The 18,881-nt window shown below is 37.1% G+C and overlaps 1 protein-coding gene across 4 annotated transcripts in view; it reads left to right on the top strand.

Moving 5' to 3' along the window:
- The window catches only part of WAC (WW domain containing adaptor with coiled-coil), a 58,554-nt gene that overhangs the window by 12,496 nt on the left and 27,177 nt on the right, over positions 1 to 18,881 (top strand). For all 4 annotated transcript variants that reach the window (XM_032112960.1, XM_032113051.1, XM_032112872.1 and 1 more), the window contains exons 4-7: positions 8,049 to 8,155; positions 8,904 to 9,019; positions 9,548 to 9,660; positions 11,083 to 11,391. In XM_032112960.1, the coding sequence (XP_031968851.1) occupies positions 8,049 to 8,155; positions 8,904 to 9,019; positions 9,548 to 9,660; positions 11,083 to 11,391 (645 nt within the window). The remainder of the gene's footprint in view (positions 1 to 8,048; positions 8,156 to 8,903; positions 9,020 to 9,547; positions 9,661 to 11,082; positions 11,392 to 18,881) is intronic.

The following is an 18,881-nucleotide window of genomic DNA, read 5'->3' as shown; positions in this document are numbered from 1 at the left end:
CCTCAAAACATGAAAAGAAATTTGAGAGTTGCTGAACAACCTGGCCTTGTTCTTAATTAGCCTTATTTTTACTCTGGATTCTGTTAGGGAGATTAAGTTGTCGTATCTTACTTATTTGTTTGGAGCTTCTGAGTACTAATTTGGTTCTGTGGATACATAGAAAAAGGGAAAATAGTCTCAGAGCTGTGTTTGGGCAACTGCTTTTTTTTTCCTTTGTAAGCAGAAATTGTTTTGCGTGACCCCTGATTTTAATCAAACTGCAGTTTGTGATGACTGGGTTATGGTGTGTCAGTCTTTCACAGTATTACTCTGCTGTTTGTGATCTTAAAATACTGAAATACACAGTTTTCATAAAGTGTCTGCATTCGAGTAACTCCCATCTGAGGTGTGCATTGTTAAACATCAGTGGTTCTTCCAATGTTTTATGTTCTTTGAGAAGCTCCCTGAATGAGAAGTAAAATTTATGATGTTTGCCCCCTCCCTCTCCTGCAATGTTAAAGGAATTGTTTATCATTTTAGTATCCCTTGAGCCTAATTTTTGTGAAGCATATGAGTATGTGCCTGTTGCCCCAGATGACTAATATATTTTTAGAAATGTCTTGAGTTCTCTAGATTTATTGGCTTTTGAGAGGAAAAAAAACTTAAAAATTTGGAATTATCTACTGTCAATTAATGTGAATCAGTAATTACAGAAATAGAGATTCAGTCTTCTGCTTACTCCTAGTTGATGAGTTTTGTGGAAGTGTTGTTGCTGGAGGTAGGAGAGTGTGTTGTGGTGCTGTTAGGCTGCCATCACTGAGCTCCACTCTCTTAGTGCTCGTGGTGTGTTGCTGAGGGGGGCTTAGAAGGGGGAAATTCAGTCTATTGCCCATTTGCTGTGCTGATCCATGTGGAGTTTAGATAACGTGGTTTTTAGTTTGTGGTAAGGATTCTAGCTGTCAGTTTAACACATCTGTTTTTGCAGGTCATAATAATTAAAAGTCTCCATATGAAGCTGCTACTTGAGGTGAGAAGAACCTCTCTTGAGCAGTCTCTGACACTGTATTAGAGATGTAAATGTTTTATGAGCTACAGTCCAGAACAAAGGCAGAGTTTGGCTTTATTCTCAATCTACCTCCTTTCTTTTTAGAGCAATGTCCTGCTCCTTAGTACATATATGGTAATGTTAATTAGTGTTGCAAGCTTAAAATACTTTAAACTGTCATTAGTGATGTTTAACAAGGAGTTTGTTTTTTTATTAAACACACTGAAATCTTTTGGTATCGTGAGCCAGAGAGTTAGGAATATGACTCTGTGTTGCTGAAATTCTCACATTTTCCATGGGTAAAACTGCTTAAGCTGCTTTTTTCAAGTCAATTGATCTCAAGTGAAGTGGGTGTCTTAGTAAATGTTCAGCAGTGTTGAGGATTTTTTTATTTTATTAGGTGACCTGAACCTAAGGTTTCCTAAAGGGAGGAAATCACTGGTGTCAATCTGAAGAATTTGGCTACCCATAGTTTTTAATTTCACATAAATCCATTTTGTAGATTATAATTTGTTCAATCTACTTTAGTAATCTCTGAGTCTTATTAGAAATGTTTAGAAGGTGGTTGGAATTTGCCTTATCGAGAAACAGGCCAATTCTTTCAAATGATACTGTTTACCCCACTTCAAAGTAAAGAATAAACATCTTTATGGGTGATGGTAAAATTATTTGTCTAGTCTTTATTATTATTTCAATAGTTGAGGTATCAAGGAAAATGACAATATACTGTTTCTTTTTGATGAAGAAAGTTGGTGGAAATTCTGTCTAGAGTGTGCTGAAAATCCAATTTTCATCCCTTAGGCTTTTTTCAGCTGTATGATTTGTGACATTTGAGTACTGGATCATACAGTAGATCACTGCATTCAGTGTACCTTGCTAGTGAACCTGATAGTTTTCAAAGAACTAATTAAAAATAAAAATGTAGGCAGAAAAGAGCAAATTAAATGTACTGTACATTATGCAATGTGTAAGATTTAACTTTATCTTTTTCATTTTAATAATCAGTATTGCCTTAGATTTTGCTCAGTATTGCATTAGTAAAACAATACGAGTCCTTGACTTTCATTAGTTTACTGCCCCTGACTTTTCCTTCTCAAGGTGTCGTTGTCTTACTACCATTTTAGAAGAAAAATTCTATTATGAATGAAACTATATGTTTACAGTATAATTTTCATCTGTTATTGGTTGTTTGTACCACTCCATGTATGTATGACTCCTGGTTTGTTTATAGTAATGTTTATGGCTGATGTCCATCAAATTCTATGTGAATGGTAACTTGCAGGAAAAGAGAACTTCTTTATATTGGAATGATTACCCTGTGACTTGGATAGTGCAAAACAATACAGACTTTGCTGTCCTGGATTGGCAGTGTGGCAGGACAGAAGGATAGGGAATGAAATAAGACTTTGTAAGTTTTTTTGCTCGATAGAGCTATTTGTTGACTGCTATAAAACATTTATTCGGGGGGGCATAATGAGTATGTAGTTGGGCAGTACAGTGATCAGGCTAGATTTCCTTTCTTTTGGCAGAGCATTGTGCATTCAACTTTGTAGGTTATGGATTTCTGGAAAATGTTACTTCACAGTTGGTGTATTCTCTGAGGCTTCTGCTCTGCTAGGAAAATTGCAAGTTTTTATGCTTTTGGTTGCATATGGAAGGCAGCCATGTTTATTTCAATACAGCAGGTCACATAAAAAAACAGTGAAGAAAAATTGTTCTGTCGTATTACTTTTACATTTGGCAAATCAAAAGTGGCCGTGCTAGCCTGTTCTGTTACTGCTGGCATGTTGGGTATTGTGTTCCTATTGTGTTGCTTTATTTCCTCCCATATGCAGTACTTTAGAAAGCGTTCTGCACAAAGATTTGCACTGAAGTAACAAAGCCAGTTGAAATACACTTTAGACGTTTTAATTTAGGCTTATCCTAGATAAATTTCTATCATTTTCACTGTTTGAAGAAGTCTTCTCAATTAGTTATCCCCATAAAATATCACCACCATAAACTATCTTCCTGTTTTCTTTGTTAACAACCAATTAGTATCTGTCATTTGGGTAGTATTTGTTCTTTTGAGAAGGTTGAGGTTCTGATATTGTCTCTAGTTTAATGAATTTGATTGCATGTTAGCTGAGAGGTGGAACATGGAGTCATGGAACAGTATGTATGGAGTTGTCACAAATGTAATGACCTTCCTTGCTTTTCTGCTGCCCAGTGTTTCTTTCCACATGCCTAATAGGTGGGCACAGAAACGGTGACTCTCCTAGAGCCCTTCCTGAATCCCAGTTCCCTCTGGAGGAGCTGAAGGAGCAGACTGTCTTTGAGTTCCAGCTGGTGAGCACTTGGGAACTTCCTTTATTTTATATCTACACTGACATTTTTTATTATAGACAAAATGAGAGGATATTAACAAGGTATTTTTCTGGCTGAAAAGAAAACATAAATGCTCTATCAGTGGTGAACTGTATCAAGTTAACTGTCATGTGGTACAACAGTATATATACTGCAACTCGAATGTCTCTCTGTTCCAAGTTGTGCATTTCAGTTGGAGATCTTATGATACTGTACAATGTCATGAACCAAAAAGAGTAAATTAGGCTAAGATACTTGGATGCCAGAGGATGGCGGGGAATGCACAGTTATGTATTTGATTATTCTAATCAAGTGGCAAGAATTTATTTTAGGTGGTTGCAGGTAGATGCTGTAATTGCCAGTGTAGGTGTATAGGTTTTGGAAAGGAAAGAGTTTCGGCTTGGTCTTGAAAAATGGCAGGGGAGAAGGGAAACCAGGTGCTTCATTAGAGCAGTCTGATCCTTAGTTAACTCAGAATTTGAACTTTTTATAATTTCAGAAGTGAAGTGGTGTTAATGGAGATGCTAATTAAGTGTGGTTAATGGAAATGTTAATTAAATGTGATAATTGCTAGAGAAAGTTGACTGTATTGCAAAATGGAGTATTCTTATTTCATCCTATGTTAAATCTGTTTTTCAAGTCTGGCACAGTTTTGAGCCCTTGTTGCAGTTCAAAGTAAGTGTCTTGGATTCAGCAGTTGGGATATGGAAACAACTTACAAAAACATTAAAATGAGTCTTAGTGTGACAGAGTCTCAGATCTGTAGTAGGCATTAAGTCAGTTTTGCATTGGTTCCCAGACCTTTGCTCTTTGTGCTTTCTGGTGATCTTCATGCATTAGTAAGGAGGATGTGATTTTTGTTGGAAAGACTCAGAGATAGCTGTGATATTTTAACCTTGACTCTGACCTGCCCTATGACTTGTTCATCACTAGGGAAGACTTGCTCACGTGGTTGCACTACTACAGTTTTATGTAAGTGTAGTGCTGATGCCCTTGTTGGCCATCTTCCAGTTAGGAGTAGCTCTTTCCAGCTTTAACTGCTTTCAAAATAATGATTAAACTGAGGAAACTCACTGTGATTGTGCACTAAACATTTCCATGGGGAGTTCTGAAACTGGAGTATTTATAACACAGTATGAATTTCCCTATGGCATGTCAAAGATATATTAGCAATTGCTAAATCTGAAAATACGCTAATTAAGGAGTTTAAAAACAAGTCTTTGTTCCTCTTTACTGAAGAAAGTGGAACTAGTAAGGAAGGTCTAACTGTAAAAGGAAAACGTAAGAAGTGCCATGGGGAGCTGTCTCAAGGGACAGTAGTATGCTATCTACCTTACCAGGCCTGTTTCTGGGGTATGGACTAGTCTTAGTGATCCTGTTCTCATGATCTGCTTTGCCAGACGTGCAGCTGGGAGAGATGCAGAGCTGTTTGCAAGTCACAGCCACCTTAAAATGGCTTGGAGTTAGGCTTTGCTAATGGTGAAGCCTAGCATTCAAGTGAGGGGAACCCCCCTTGTTTTTAGAGGTAGACTTCTGCTTGTGGGTTGCTTTCTGGCCTGTTAAACATCTTCAGCAACTTTCTCAGACAGCCTGAGCTGGCACTGCTTGCTTGGCTGGGTTGTCAGATTCCTGGATGATGGCTGTGAATGGATTTAACCACATACTAAAACCTTGCTGCCTCAGTGTGAAAAGGTAATTTGGTAATATGGTTGTCATGTTTACATACAGTCTTTAAGCCCTTAACTTGGATGAAGTGCCTAAAATTCTCGTTCTTCAGAGTATAATCTGCTTTGGTCTTGGAAGCTTTCCAACAGCAAATAGCAGTTTAGCAGTCCTGTTGTATGCTCATTCCTGAAGTTTGGGTAGAGATCCAAACATAAAGTGGTATTATGTGTAAAATAGAATTGAGGTATGGGTGGTGAACCCGCACCTGTGATTACCCCTGTAACTGTCCCAGGCACCATTGGAACGTGTTTATGGCTGGCCCTGTAAATGCTTGTCTTGGTGGCCCGAGGCAGTCGGCATTGCTGGAACAGCCATGATCAGTTTTTATGCAGCTGAGGCTAGCTCAGTTAGGACAGGATTCCAAAGGGATGGAGCCTGTGGGTGGGCAGTCTGGGAGGCCCCTGGGGCCCCTTCTGAAGAAACTGCTGCATAGTAGGTGTTTCTCTATCAGGACCAGCTGGAGGTGGGTGTGACTTGCTGCAGCTGCTCAGATACTCCTGCAGAGTGCTTGGTGATTCATTACTGGGGCTGGGCACAGTGTGAAATTAGGGGCATGCTGCTGAGCTGATAGACCGTGTGGGATTTGAAAGTCTGCACAGTGAATTTGAGGGGTTTGTTTATGGGTTGGGTAGAATTGGCTTTACAGTATTTTATTGATGTAATAGGTATGTTGTTGGCTCTTTCTCATGTTTGGAAAGTGCCTGTTAGATTCCATTCACTGTGGCGGTGTATTTAGGCCACTACAGTATATAAAAATCACGGTGTACATGTTGAGCATGCTGAACAAAATACAGTGTTACTGCATCCATAGTACGGGATTACAGTAAATTAAACGCATTGGTCCTTTCTGATGTTTTGAAGGGACTGTTCAAACAAAGCTGTCTGGTAAATTTTCATCTCATTTTTTCCTTGAAGAAGGGAGATGATTTTACCTCATAGCAGAAATTAATTAAAATACGTCTGCATTGAACAACCTATAAAAATACATTAAGAAATTTTAATGATTTTTATCTCAGTAGAAGGCTATAGTAAATAAAAAAAGACTAAAAGAATGGCTAATACAAAAATACTAAACAGCTATTTCACTCTGGTCAGTGTCTAAAAAAAAATTGAGACTGTCGGTGTAACTGAGGAGTACATTTGTACTTGTAATTATGATATGCTACTTATATCTAGGAAATCAAATGCTTTTGTAAATGTATTTTTGTTGTTGTTGTTAGGCATGTGCGTCACAAGTGTGTGATGGTTGTAAATACTGCTTTGACAAGCCTCACTTGCCCCGTGCTGTCATTCTGCCTGGCTCTGAGCATGCAAGATACTTTTGATGTAGGACTGTGGTCTAGCTTTTGAAAGACTGTGTTTGAGTATGAGACTTACTCCTCTGTTTTTCTTTTTTCTTTTTGTTTTTCCCCTCATATCTTTATGAGAATATTATGAGAATAACATACAATTTTAGCCAAAATAGTGTAGGAAAAAGTTTTGAGATAGTGCTGGTTCAGGTTGTAGTAACTCGTGTGTGTGCAAATTGATCTTTAACCTTTGTAGGGCACTAAACAGTTTGGTGATGGTATACCTCTTTGCTTTTGTGATGGACTGTTTTTCTCACCTGCATGGTTAAAAGTGGGAAGAAAGAAGTTTGAAATAGTAATTTTGTCAGTGCTTGTATAGTTAGAAGGCTCAGAAGACAGAATTTGCGTTAGAACGACTCTCATTCTGCGCCATACTGTGTCATTTAGTAATGTTCTGTGTGTGTAGCTCTCGGAAGACTTTAGAAGAATTTTTTTTTTTAATGACTCCATTCACTCCTACCTATCAGTCCTTTACTGTTCTTTTCTGTAATTTCCCATAAGACTAAGTCTTTGCCATTTTCAAATCACTTGGGCTTCATATTTAGATTAGTATACAACTTGTGAAGCAAATGGTACTTGATGTAGTACCCCTGGGTATTTAGAAATTTCTCAGTAGGGAAAGGGAAAACAAAGGCTGGGAGAGTGTTATATTTCGAATATCTAGGGTTTCCCTGAAATGTGTAAGAAATGATGTTTCTTAGTTTGGTGTGATTTATGTGAACATTTAAAACTTAGGGAAAAAATTGCATAAAGAACAATGAATGAGTTTTTACTTGCTTAGAAATTTTAGAGATCAGGAAATTTAAAAGAAGTTTGCAGAGTTGAATGGATGTCCTTGTTTAACTGTAAATGGAACTGTTCAGGTGGCTTGAGCTTAGCCAAACAGATCTAAAAGGTGTTGAGAATTATCTCCTTTCTCATTTCAGCTGTTCAGGTGTTTACACATTGAAGAAAACCAGGTTGCCTTGAAAAGTAGTTGGTAGGGAGGCCAGAAGTAGGTGGCAGTTAGGGAAATGTTGCTTTTGGTATTCTAGATGCCATTACCTTTATTGCAGAGACTGAGGTGCCGGAAAATTTAGTCTGGTCTTTATGCATAAACAGAAGTAGTTACCTAGAGCCAATTACAAGTAGTCTCAAAAGAAAACAGCAGTTTTAAGGAAACAGCATTGCTTCAGTAAACTTAAAACCTGATTTTATGCATCTAACCATGCAGGCTATTGATAAGCCTATTTAAATTTTCTGATCTAATGTTGAGGAGAAAATGCCTTTTAATTTCTGAAGTGGCATGTTAGGACTCTTCAAAGCATCAAAATGATAAAGGCTATTTGTTTGCTAGTAATGGAATAAAGTTTGAGAGTTAGACCAGTGAAGGGGCATACTGTGTTACTGTGGTTAGAAAATCAAAGTGTGTTTTATGCTATGTGAAAAAGAAATGTGCATGTGTGGTCTCTTGAAGTACTACTGCATCTGAACTATGCTGTGGTCCAGGGTGTGGACAACTTGCCTTCTCTCCTTGCCTCTTCTTTCCCCTTCCTCCTCTTTAGAATGCAGGTGGTTGATTTCTCTGAAAGCATACATGGTGAAGTCTTTCTCTTTTCTTTCAGGGACCAGTTACTCTCCACAAGAAAATTCACACAACCACAGTGCTCTTCATAGTTCAAATTCACATTCTTCTAATCCCAGCAATAATCCAAGCAAAACTTCTGATGCAGTGAGTATTCGTGATTGATTTTCATCCATGTGTTGTCCCGTTTATACACACCGTGTTTTCATAATTTTGTCTATGACAGGCAGCATGTACATTATGTGCTTGAGTTTTCCAACATCAGTCTTTGTTTTATAACCACTCTGTAAACCCAACCTGCAGTTGTAGTATGTTTTAAAACTATTCTAACTGGTAATCATTAGAGCTTTGAGTTACCTGTCATTAATTTTAAAATACTAGATTATTTAAATGATATAGATACAGAAATATTTTTCATGAACTTTGTAGTAAATCTAGAGCAGACAGTATGATTTTACTTATTTGCAATACATTACATATTGTGAATTTTAGTCACCTCAATATCAAAGTCTTAGTAGTTAGAATGGTATTTGTTAAAAATTGCCATAAAACAAAATCGGTCAATTTGTGATCTGTAGAAAAATTTTGGAAAGATAATAATTTTGAGGATGTTGTAAGGTGAAGGAGACTAATATTATCAGTATTGACATTACTGTATCCCACTAAACATACTATTAAATTTTGTTAAGGGGACTGATGGGAAACTACTGCAGAATGCAACAGGAGCGTAGTGGTCATGTCTTCAAGCTATTAGTGAAACGGGCATTTGGAAATGGTGGAAGGCAGTGATATGGGTACATATAAGGATGTAATGTAGTTTTAAAAACAGTGAAAGCTATTAAATTTGTATATGAGAAAAAATTGTCTTTCATCCAACGCTGTTTGTATTTTAAAGGCTTATGATTCTGCGGATGATTGGTCTGAACACATCAGCTCTTCAGGCAAAAAGTACTACTACAACTGCCGAACAGAAGTTTCACAATGGGAAAAACCAAAAGAGTGGCTGGAAAGGTATATGTTTGTGTTTATTTTAATTGTATAAAGAACAAATATTCTTAAGCACATTTCAGAGCAGTTGAGCTTATCTAATAGATTACCGCTATAAAAGACTAAGTGGTCTAAGTCTGCTGTTTTCCTGCCCTTACCATGACCTCTGGCACCTCTTTTATCCCTCGACAGTCCAGAGCCTCGAGAGGGAAGTATGGTTGGTTTGTGTGGGGATGGCTTTTTGTTTGATTGGGGGTTTTTGTTGTTGTTTGTTTGTTCTCTTTTGTTGTTGTTGTTGGGGGTTTTTTTGTTTCTTGTTTTGTTTTGGGGTGAGGTTTTTTTTGTTTGGTTTTTTTTTTTTTACAAGATTGGTGAGCTAAACTGGTAGAATTGTGGGCTTCAACCAGCACAGATGTAAGGAAGCAGTGGCTAGAGTTTGCTAACCCCACCTGTAGCAGCAAGCTCTTAACAGTTTAATTCATCTCATGTAACTTACTCTTATATTATTAGATAATGTAAGTTCTTAGCTAACTTTTGTTTTCTTTTCTTCAGAGAGCAGAGGCAAAAAGAAGCAAGCAAAATGTCAGTTAACAGTTTTCCAAAAGATAGGGATTACAGAAGAGAGGTGATGCAGGCGACAGCTGCCAGTGGGTTTGCCAGTGGAAGTATGTGGTATTTTTACAGCAATATATTCTTGCCTTGTTTGCATTACTGTTTTCTTTTCCAAACTTGAAAAAAGTTAAAAATCCCTTTCCTAGCTGTTTTGCCTCACCTTTTTATATATAAAAGCCAAAGTGGAAAGCACAGTTAACTCTCCCAAATGTTGTTTCTTTCAATAACTTTACTAGTGCAATACTTGCTTAATGCTTTTCATGGTGCTTCTCCTTTTTGTGGCTTTTACTGCCGAATTTAATTTTCTTCATGGGTAGTTACTTAAACAACTTGCATAATCTGTAGTTTAGTTGGACTGTCATGATCACTGCTAATGTCATATTCTGAGCTTAAGAGTAAAGATTTCACATCTATAATAACCTCACTTAATGGATTTTGATATCAGGGTTTTCAGAGGCTTGGATGTGTTACTGAGAGCATATTTTTACCTCCTCATTACTCTTAGTGAAATATTCCCTGGACTAGAAATTTCTGTAACTTGGAGATTTTTGTCTTGATACCTAGCTTTAATCTTTTCAATTTTTTTCTGGAAAATAGTTGTACTGTAAGATTCTGTCTGTATGCTGATGTAGTTTGGGTAAATTTGTAGCATAGTTCTCATAGTAGTTTAAAAGTAGAAGCCAAAGTATTATTCTTCACCCACGCTCTTGGGATTTGGCAAGGTAAAGATGTATAAAGGGCTGTTTTTCTGTGTACACTGAAACTTACTGCATATGCTAAAATATACTGGATGCTACAAAAAGATAGCAGACATGCATAATGCAGTGAGTATTTGGTTTATGACAGGTGAAAAATGTAAGAATCTGTGAAAAGAACTACTCTGTATTTGCTTGGTATGTTCCCTTAGCATATTTTAAAGTCTATGATCGTGTGACCAATGCAGATTAGTCGCTCATTTAATACATATAAATGTCTTGAATTAACAGTAAGTAAATTTGTTGTAGTAGTACTCAAGTGACATGAAAAGGAATTCTTTGAAGGCTAGAATGTGAAACTATTAAATTATACTTGATGTTCAGGGTTTTTGATGAACAAAAGAAAAATGGCACAAATTATCTCTTCACACTAAATACAAGATGGAAATAATAGATCTTGATTTAGATTTTTTTAGGAGACTTCAAAAGTTAACTTGACTGTAACACTCGTTATAAAGCAGCCTTTCATCAAAACACAGTGCTTAACCGGAACTCTAAATCAAGCAAAGGTCAGAGAAAATGCATTTTGTCAGTGAGTAGAATTAAATTTTGCCTTTTTTGATGCTGATCTACTTGAGGCTTTTTTTAATCATAAGAAGTTCAATCAGCTCTAGTTGTTGGTGTGCAGCTGTATTAATCAGTGACTGCAATCTCAGACTTGTTTCTAATTTAATCTTTTTTTTCTTATTGCAACGTTCCTTGGGGAATCCTGAAAAAAAGTGGAAGACAAGCATTCCAGTGACACCAGCAGTATGCTCCCACAGAATATTTTATCTCAAACAAGCAGGCACAATGACAGAGACTACAGACTGCCAAGAGCAGAGACTCACAGTAGTTCTACTCCAGTACAGCATCCCATCAAACCAGTGGTTCATCCAACTGCTGCCCCAAGCACTGTTCCTCCTAGTCCATTTTCTCTACAATCTGATCACCAGCCAAAGAAATCCTTTGATGCTAATGGAGCATCTACTTTATCAAAACTGTCTACATCCACATCTTCCATCCCTGCACAGAAAACAGAGAGAAAAGGTATGTCTACTGAAATTCCCTCTAGTATTCAAGATTATGCATTGCATTACATTGCTTGTTCAAAGTACATTAGTACTAGAGTTCAAGGATATTTTTCCTGTTCGGTTGTATGTGCTTAGAACCCGATTACTGTTTTGATGTTTTTATTTTCCCCTAAACCACATTTGCTATATCTTATACAACTTCAAATTGACACTGTGATACTTGCTATTTACTGGCTTATTCTGCAAATTAACATTTCAAATGATAATTTGAAAGCTGTATTTTAGTAGAACATATTTTAATTTTTGTGTTCTCTCTTGTTGTTCTGGATTTTTGCCATTTATTTGAGTTGGTATGCAGTTACACAATTTGAAAGTCATTTTGGACCATTATGTTTATGAACTGCTGTTACTGTTTGGAGTGTCAGTGTCAAACCTTTCAGTCAACACAAGCACAATTCTTACAGAAAGTGAGAGTTTTCTACATGTTTGTGAGAGCTAATCTGTTTTGATGTTGAGAAATACTGGATCTTCAGTTCTAAATCTGCTGATGGTTTGTGTTTCTGTTATCTGATAATGCCTGTTAGATACAGTTTGAGTCAAGTGAAGATCAGGACTTCACTGTGCATTGTTTGTGACCTTTCAAAAGTCTTTTAGTTAGCTTTACTTCATTGTTTTAGGGAAGAAGAGTTCAAGAAGACTGAGAGAATGAGATGTGTGTCATTAGTGATAGTGTGTTACTTTGGTATAGTCAAGTTTTAGAGAGTGGTATGGTATTGTGTAAGAAAATACTATTTTGGGGGCTTTGGGAGGGGGAAAAGTAATTTTTGATAATCATGTTGGGTTTAATTTAAAATATTGCATAATTAATATGTAATTGAATTATTTTTTGGAAGATGGGTTGCTGCCCTGTTCGTACGTGCAAGTTGGTCTAGTTAAATAGTGTTGTTTTAAAAAGAAGACCAAAACAGACTCTGGTTTGACACTGGTCTTGTACTCTGTGGTTGTTTTCAAGTCTTCCACTTTCGTTTATTAAAGAGGTCCAGCTTTTACACAAATTTAAGACACCTGGCCACCCAAAATATTCAAACAATGTCATACGTTGACAAATACCGCAGTGCAAGATAATTGGGCATGTAAAGAAATTTTATGTTTTTTCTTGACACTTTGTGCGATTTTTACATAACCCGGGTCATGAATACTGACTGTAAACTACAGAGGAACAGGTTACTTTCAGCAAGCCTCTTCCTGTTCAACACAGTACAACATGAAGTAAGGTGTACTAGTTCATGCATGGTTCTTGTACTGAGTGCAGTAGTTACTTGCTTCAGTTAAGCCTCTATTTTCTGATTGCAGTTTGATCCACTTGTACCCATTACAGTGGAAAACATCCATGTCAAGTGTTCTTTCCTTTAGAGTATCTACTCTATTTCCATTTCTATATTTAAAATACACTTGAAAACCCTCTTAGTATTATTCAATTCTGGCATGTTCTTGATTCCTGTTTGGTGTGTGATCAGATTTCATACTGGATATTCTTTCACTGCTTTATTGCACATCTTTTTCAATTGAGCAACTGACTCTTAACAGCAATTGAAGGAACTTCCCATTCTGACAACTGCTACAAATGTTGGCAGAGTTCTAATATTTCTTACATACAACATTAATCTGAGAACATACAGCTGGGTATAATGATGAAAACAATCACACAGGGCAGTCTTGACACTGTAAATCTTACTTCAGAATCCATATTACCATGGATGGTTTCATATTAATTAATTTACTGAATTTCTGTATTCTTAGGTATTTTTTTAATTTTATACGGGTTAAATGGATAGAATCTCTGTAATAATCATGCCTCACTGGTCTGTTTCATGGTGCTTGATTGTGAGCAGATATTGTAAGATATTGTACTTACTGAGCTTCAGAAAAGGGTGGATTACAGAAAGTTAGTAAATAATTGAGGAATTAGAATAGGTGAATGTTAGGCTTGAAATTCTTACTCTAGAAAATGTGACGACTTAGGTGTTGCTTTACCTCTTGTACAGAAACAGAAGAATTCAGTGCAGGTTCTGTCATGATAAAAGATCATCAAAGAGTACATTCAGTTGACTTTCCTTTTTCTTTTTTTGGGGAATGTCAGACTGTCTTTTTAAGGAAATTGAACCAGTAAATTTTCTGTAGCATTTTGCATATTTAAATTTAAAAGAAGGGAAGAAGCAGTGTTTTGGATGATTTACTGTTACTCATTCTCTCAGAGGTGACTGTGAACCTGCAGTACTAGAGGTATGCTGTTTATAAAGTCATAAAGTATTTTTTGTAGCTGTTCTACGAATTGAAAATACAATAATTGTCCTGAGACACTTGGTTCAGACAATCTTCGAAAAGTGTCTTTGCAAAACTGAAAAATAGTTTGAGAGGTTTATGTTTACACTAGTAAAGTAAATAGCCTTTGATCTTTTTTTTTCTGTTCAGTGACTGTGCCATCCCTCTCTCTTTCTAAAAAGAGGTAAAGCTGTATTTTTTTGCTTATAAAAATAGGTTGGTCCAAATGACTGAGTATTATGTGCAGTAGTCCTTCCTTAAATGAATTCTTGCTTCTTGTGAATGTGTTGCTGGTTGCCTTATGCCAGCATATATGTACCACTGTTTTAATAGTTCTGATTTCAGTGTGTATTTTTTAATGCAGTAATAGTTTTGAACAGCAGAACAACAAAAAAAACCACAAAACCCAACAAAAATGCTTTTTTCAGCTCAATCTCTTTTGCTGCAGGGGTATGTTGTAGTCCCACAAGGAGATTGAATAAAATCCCTGGCTGAACTATAGCTCAGCTGTTAGCAGTAGTCCTCTGCCCTCAATGGCTGGCAGTAGTGGAGAGTTCCTGGGGAACTATTTGACCTCTACCCTTTGGTTTGAATGTTCCAGTCAGAATCTGCTGCTTCTGTTTGTGCTCACTGTGAGTGCTTTATGCAGGTAAAGTGTGGGGTTGCTTTTCCTACTTTCTGGCTGCTTTATCTGTAGGGCACATCACATTTTCCTATTTCTAATTCAGAATGAAATGTTGTATTGTCCATATCTTAACAGTGTGTCTGTCTGTAGGATACTGCTTCTCACACCTTTCCTCCAAGTCCCATCAGGCAGCACTTCTGTTTCTAGTGCAGCAGTACTCTAAAATTTTTATGAGAACACAGCAAGCTGGCCAGTGCAATGCTGGGTGGGTTGTGACTCTGGTGCTTCTTTTCCTTTTCTCACCCCTGTGGTTTTCTTGTAACACTCACTAGTCTTTAGTGGTCAGTTATTAACATTGCTTCTGGTGTTGTTGCATCTTCTTTGGCTGAGTTTTGCAGTTTCAAGTATATTACTCAATTCATATGTTGGTTAGAAAAAGTTACAATGTGAGAATGTTAGAAGTTTCTTCCAATACTTCATACTTATTTGGTGAATGTTGCTGTTACATTTATTTTGACAGCAGAGGTAAAAACCAAAAAATTCAGTTGTAAGACTGGAATAATCCAAATGTGAGAAATATGGAATTTTTTGTATTTTAGATAATTTGAGTATTTTTGAGAACCTAGTTGCTATTGTTACTATAGTTTCATTTGGTCAAATGTGTTTACAGAATGCATTGCTTTTAAATATTTATGTATTTTTGTTGTGGCTTAAGGTCCTTAGTAGATCAGAATTGAACTATGTAAAACAGATAAATGTGACTACCAGTGCTCAGAGAACTTAGTTGGTGAACTGTACACTCCAGGTGCTTCAGCACAGAAAATGTGTTATGATTTTAATCATCAGCAGAAAATAAAGCAATTCTCTTAGCTGTTCTGGATCGTAGTTTTTTAATCAGTGAAGCAGAGATGAGGTTTATAGGGCAGTAGGATACGAATGTCTGAAAATTTTGTAATGCAGTTTTCCTTCCACAGAGAGCACACTGTGAGAGCACACATGCCTAATAGTTGCTAGCAGTGCAAAGATAACAGCTCAAGCTCACAATAGAGTGGTAGGGTAATATTGTAGTTTGGGATCCAAAGGACTTTGAATGCATTTGTTTTGTTTTAAATGGGATAAAAATTACATCAGTAGTAAAAGCTATTGGAACACTCAAAGGGTCATTTTAATAATTTAGGAATCATCAAGTCAGCAGTAGTGGATAATTTGCATGTCATTAAAAATAAATCTTTGTTAAAATAAATCAGAATAAGAGCAAGCTTATATGTAGCATTAATTTAAAGCTAGTCATGCAGGGAGTACTTGTTTGTTAGCTGTCAAAAAGAGGACTGTGAAGGAAAGACCTTCCTTCGCAAAGAAAGCATTTCCCAGTTCTGTTCTTTTTTCCCACCCAGTTCTCTGTCACACTAGTATGCCTGATGAGCTCAGCTCACCCTGGTTAGGAGGAGAGTAAGCAAGTTACAGGTGCTTGCAGGATTCCAGCAGGCAGAGTGGGGTGGTAGAGGCAGAGCAGAGGTGTGGGACTGTCAGTATCGAACCTCTTCATTGAAGCAGAGTCAGAACAGTCAGAAGAGAAGAACAGTCAGAAGGCTTTGATTTCCACCCCCTTGCCTTCAAGCTTGTAGGCTCAGGGTTGCCTTTTAGGATGTCCATCCTGGTGGATCAGCTGTTTGCTTAGGAGCAAGGGTTCTTGTCATAAGGGGCGGAGATTGGTGATGGCAAGGTTCAGTACCATGTTTATGTACTGACTCAAACTGAGAAGCTAAGGGTGCTTAGAAAAAACTGAAGAACATGGTGGCATGACTGCTGAAAATGATCTGTTATTTTTTTTCTGAAAGGATTGCTTGGCCATGTTATTAAAAAATTCCCACTGCTTGGAGGCATCACACCAGAAGGTTTCCATTTTGACTTGACCTGGCGTTTCTACTTCTGCAAAAACTTAACAAACCTCTTAGCAAAACTGAGAACAAATGTGCACCTTGTAATGTGAAATCCTGACTGATAACTTGGATTTTTTTCCTTTTTGTCCAAAAAATGTGCTTGTGGGTCACACTCCAGCAGAGAAGGTTATGAATAGAAAGCTCTTCCCTAATCATTATGGCCTTCAAAAATTATTTTCATTATAAAAAGGTTTTTTCCTGCTCCATTTTAATGTTAAACCAATTAATAGATCTTCCCATTAAGTTAATCTCCACATCTAATGGTGTTTCTTTTTGCCATGAGATTACTTTGTTTTCCTCCTTTTTTTTTTGTTTTGGATGGCTTTGTTTCTTGGTCTTTTTTTTTCCATGTGATTAAAGTTGATGGTCCAGAAAGTTGTTTTGTAGTTGTTCTATAGTATGGTTTTGTATGTAGGTTGCATCTGATAAACTAGTTTGCATAATTATCAGAAAGCATACTGTATTTTCATGTTATTGCAACAAAGTGAATGGATCTTTTTAGAAGCATTTTAAAAGCTCCATATATTGAGACTTTATTGTGCATAGCTTATAATGGAAAAATTGGTGCAAGGTCATATTTTTAAAATCACAACAAGTAATTTTAAGAATTATTTTCTTTTTTTAGTTATTCGGAGGAAGAGATAAAACAAATTTTATTTAATGAAGTTCTTAAAGCTTGGAGAGATTGCAGCACGCTATGTTCTATCTTTGTTTTTTATTTAAAAAGCTTTCCTTGGGACTTTCATGATAAAAGCTGAAGTTTTAGGTGAGGTTAAAGAGTCATTTGCATAGTATTTGTTTCGACATTGATGTTGACAGTGAAGAGGCTGCAGACTTGTCATGTTGCACTTCTTCAGCCACAGTCTGTGCTGCAAGGCCTGGAAAAGTCTTAAGCTGTTATGAAAATTTTTTTATAAGACATGGACTAATTTTATTTTCTGTTGGTAAACTTCCAGTTGTCATTTCAAAATTAGTCTGATGCCTAATGATTCAGATTAGGTTTATGAATGACTGCCATGTAATCCAAATCCTTATTTTGCAATAATAGTGTAGGTTGCTTGTTAAGGAACATGAATTGATGTTGACACAGATGTAGGGACCAGTGGATCAGAGCTGCAAAACTACAGAATTTAAATTTGTTGAGATATTTAACTTTTCTCAGCATGCTGTGTTCATCTTGACTGTGTTTCATGATGTTTGAGGGCTTCAAGTGCACTTAAGAACTACAGGATTGTATTATTAATAAGCATTTTTAAAAACTCTAATAAACTAGAAAATCGTTGTTTAGATGTTGGAAAGTAAACTTAATTCTGTGGCAACATAAACAGTGTAACAGTCTCTCAAAGCAGATCAGAGAAAGGGAATTAGGGAGGAAAAGAAGGGAGTGAGGAGTTTTTGCTTTTATTTGTGGAAAAAGCGGGGGAAATGCACACATCCCAGTGAGGGATATCTGAGGGTTTTTGTCAGACAAATATTTCATCATGAGGCGGTCTGACTAGTTATATTAACTTCAAAAGGCAAAACTTGCAGGCTCTGTATAGCATCATAAATTAAACCAGGTTTTAACCTTTGTAATTACATTATACAAAAAGAGATGTTTGGAGGCTTTGTTTTATTGGCAGTATTTCTAGGATTTAATATCCTGTCTGTGAGCCATGAAGTAAGATAGATGGGTTTAAATTAAGGTAAAGAAGGTTGTGATTATATACAACTAATTTGTAGCCTGTATTTCTAGCATGTGTGTTTCCATCACAAAGGAGTTTCCCTCTGTGGAGAAGAGGTAAAGATTATGGGCTGAGATAAGAACAATTTATTGGAAACAGCAGTGAAATAAGAAATGGAACAGTAAAAGCAACAATATTATTAGAAGGGTGTGAAAGAGAGAGGAACAATTCACATGCAAACAAAAGCTCACGACATGGGGGGACCGCATTATGGGAACTACTGCCATCTTCCCCCACTGGAGAAAGACTCCCTTCCCCAACCCTGGCAGTGAAGTGAGGTGGTACAAAATAACTGCTTCTCCTGGCTGCTACAGAAATTAACCCTGTCTGAGCAGAACCAGGATGTTACTCACCCTTTATTCTGTACCATCTTACATCATGCCCAGATCCTACACCTTCCAACTGGTGTGCTCCCGCCTAATTGCAAGCTGTATCGGGAGCTCATGATTGGTGTGTCTGAAGCAGTCCATACTCATTGTCCATGGTAGTTACAGCATACAGTGACAGTGTCATTCAACAGCCAGTGTTTAAAAATTCGGTATTACAGACTGCTCTCACGTAAAAATCAAATCCCATTGAGGTACACATAGTGTTTCCCCATCCCTCTGCATTACCGACCAAGTGCGCCAGGTCCTTGAGCAAAAACATGGATGGGTTTGCCTACCCTATGGATGGCTTTTGCCTTTGCTTGAGGAAGGACTAATCCAAACTGTCTTCCCTAACACATTCTTCATATGCGCCACGGGGACTTAATCCCCTTCTGTGGTATATGGAGGTTCTGTTTGGACAGGACCAGCTCACTTGGTAGAGCCTCTGGTGTTAGCTAACTAGGTGGCCTTTGCTAAATGCATCTCCCAATGTTTGATGGTCCTACCACTCATTGCTTTCAATGTGG

The sequence above is a fragment of the Corvus moneduloides genome, chromosome 1 (assembly GCF_009650955.1).
Source record: "Corvus moneduloides isolate bCorMon1 chromosome 1, bCorMon1.pri, whole genome shotgun sequence".
NCBI lineage: Eukaryota > Metazoa > Chordata > Aves > Passeriformes > Corvidae > Corvus > Corvus moneduloides.
Note: the sequence above shows the minus strand (reverse complement) of the source record. Positions and strands in the feature narration are given on the sequence as shown.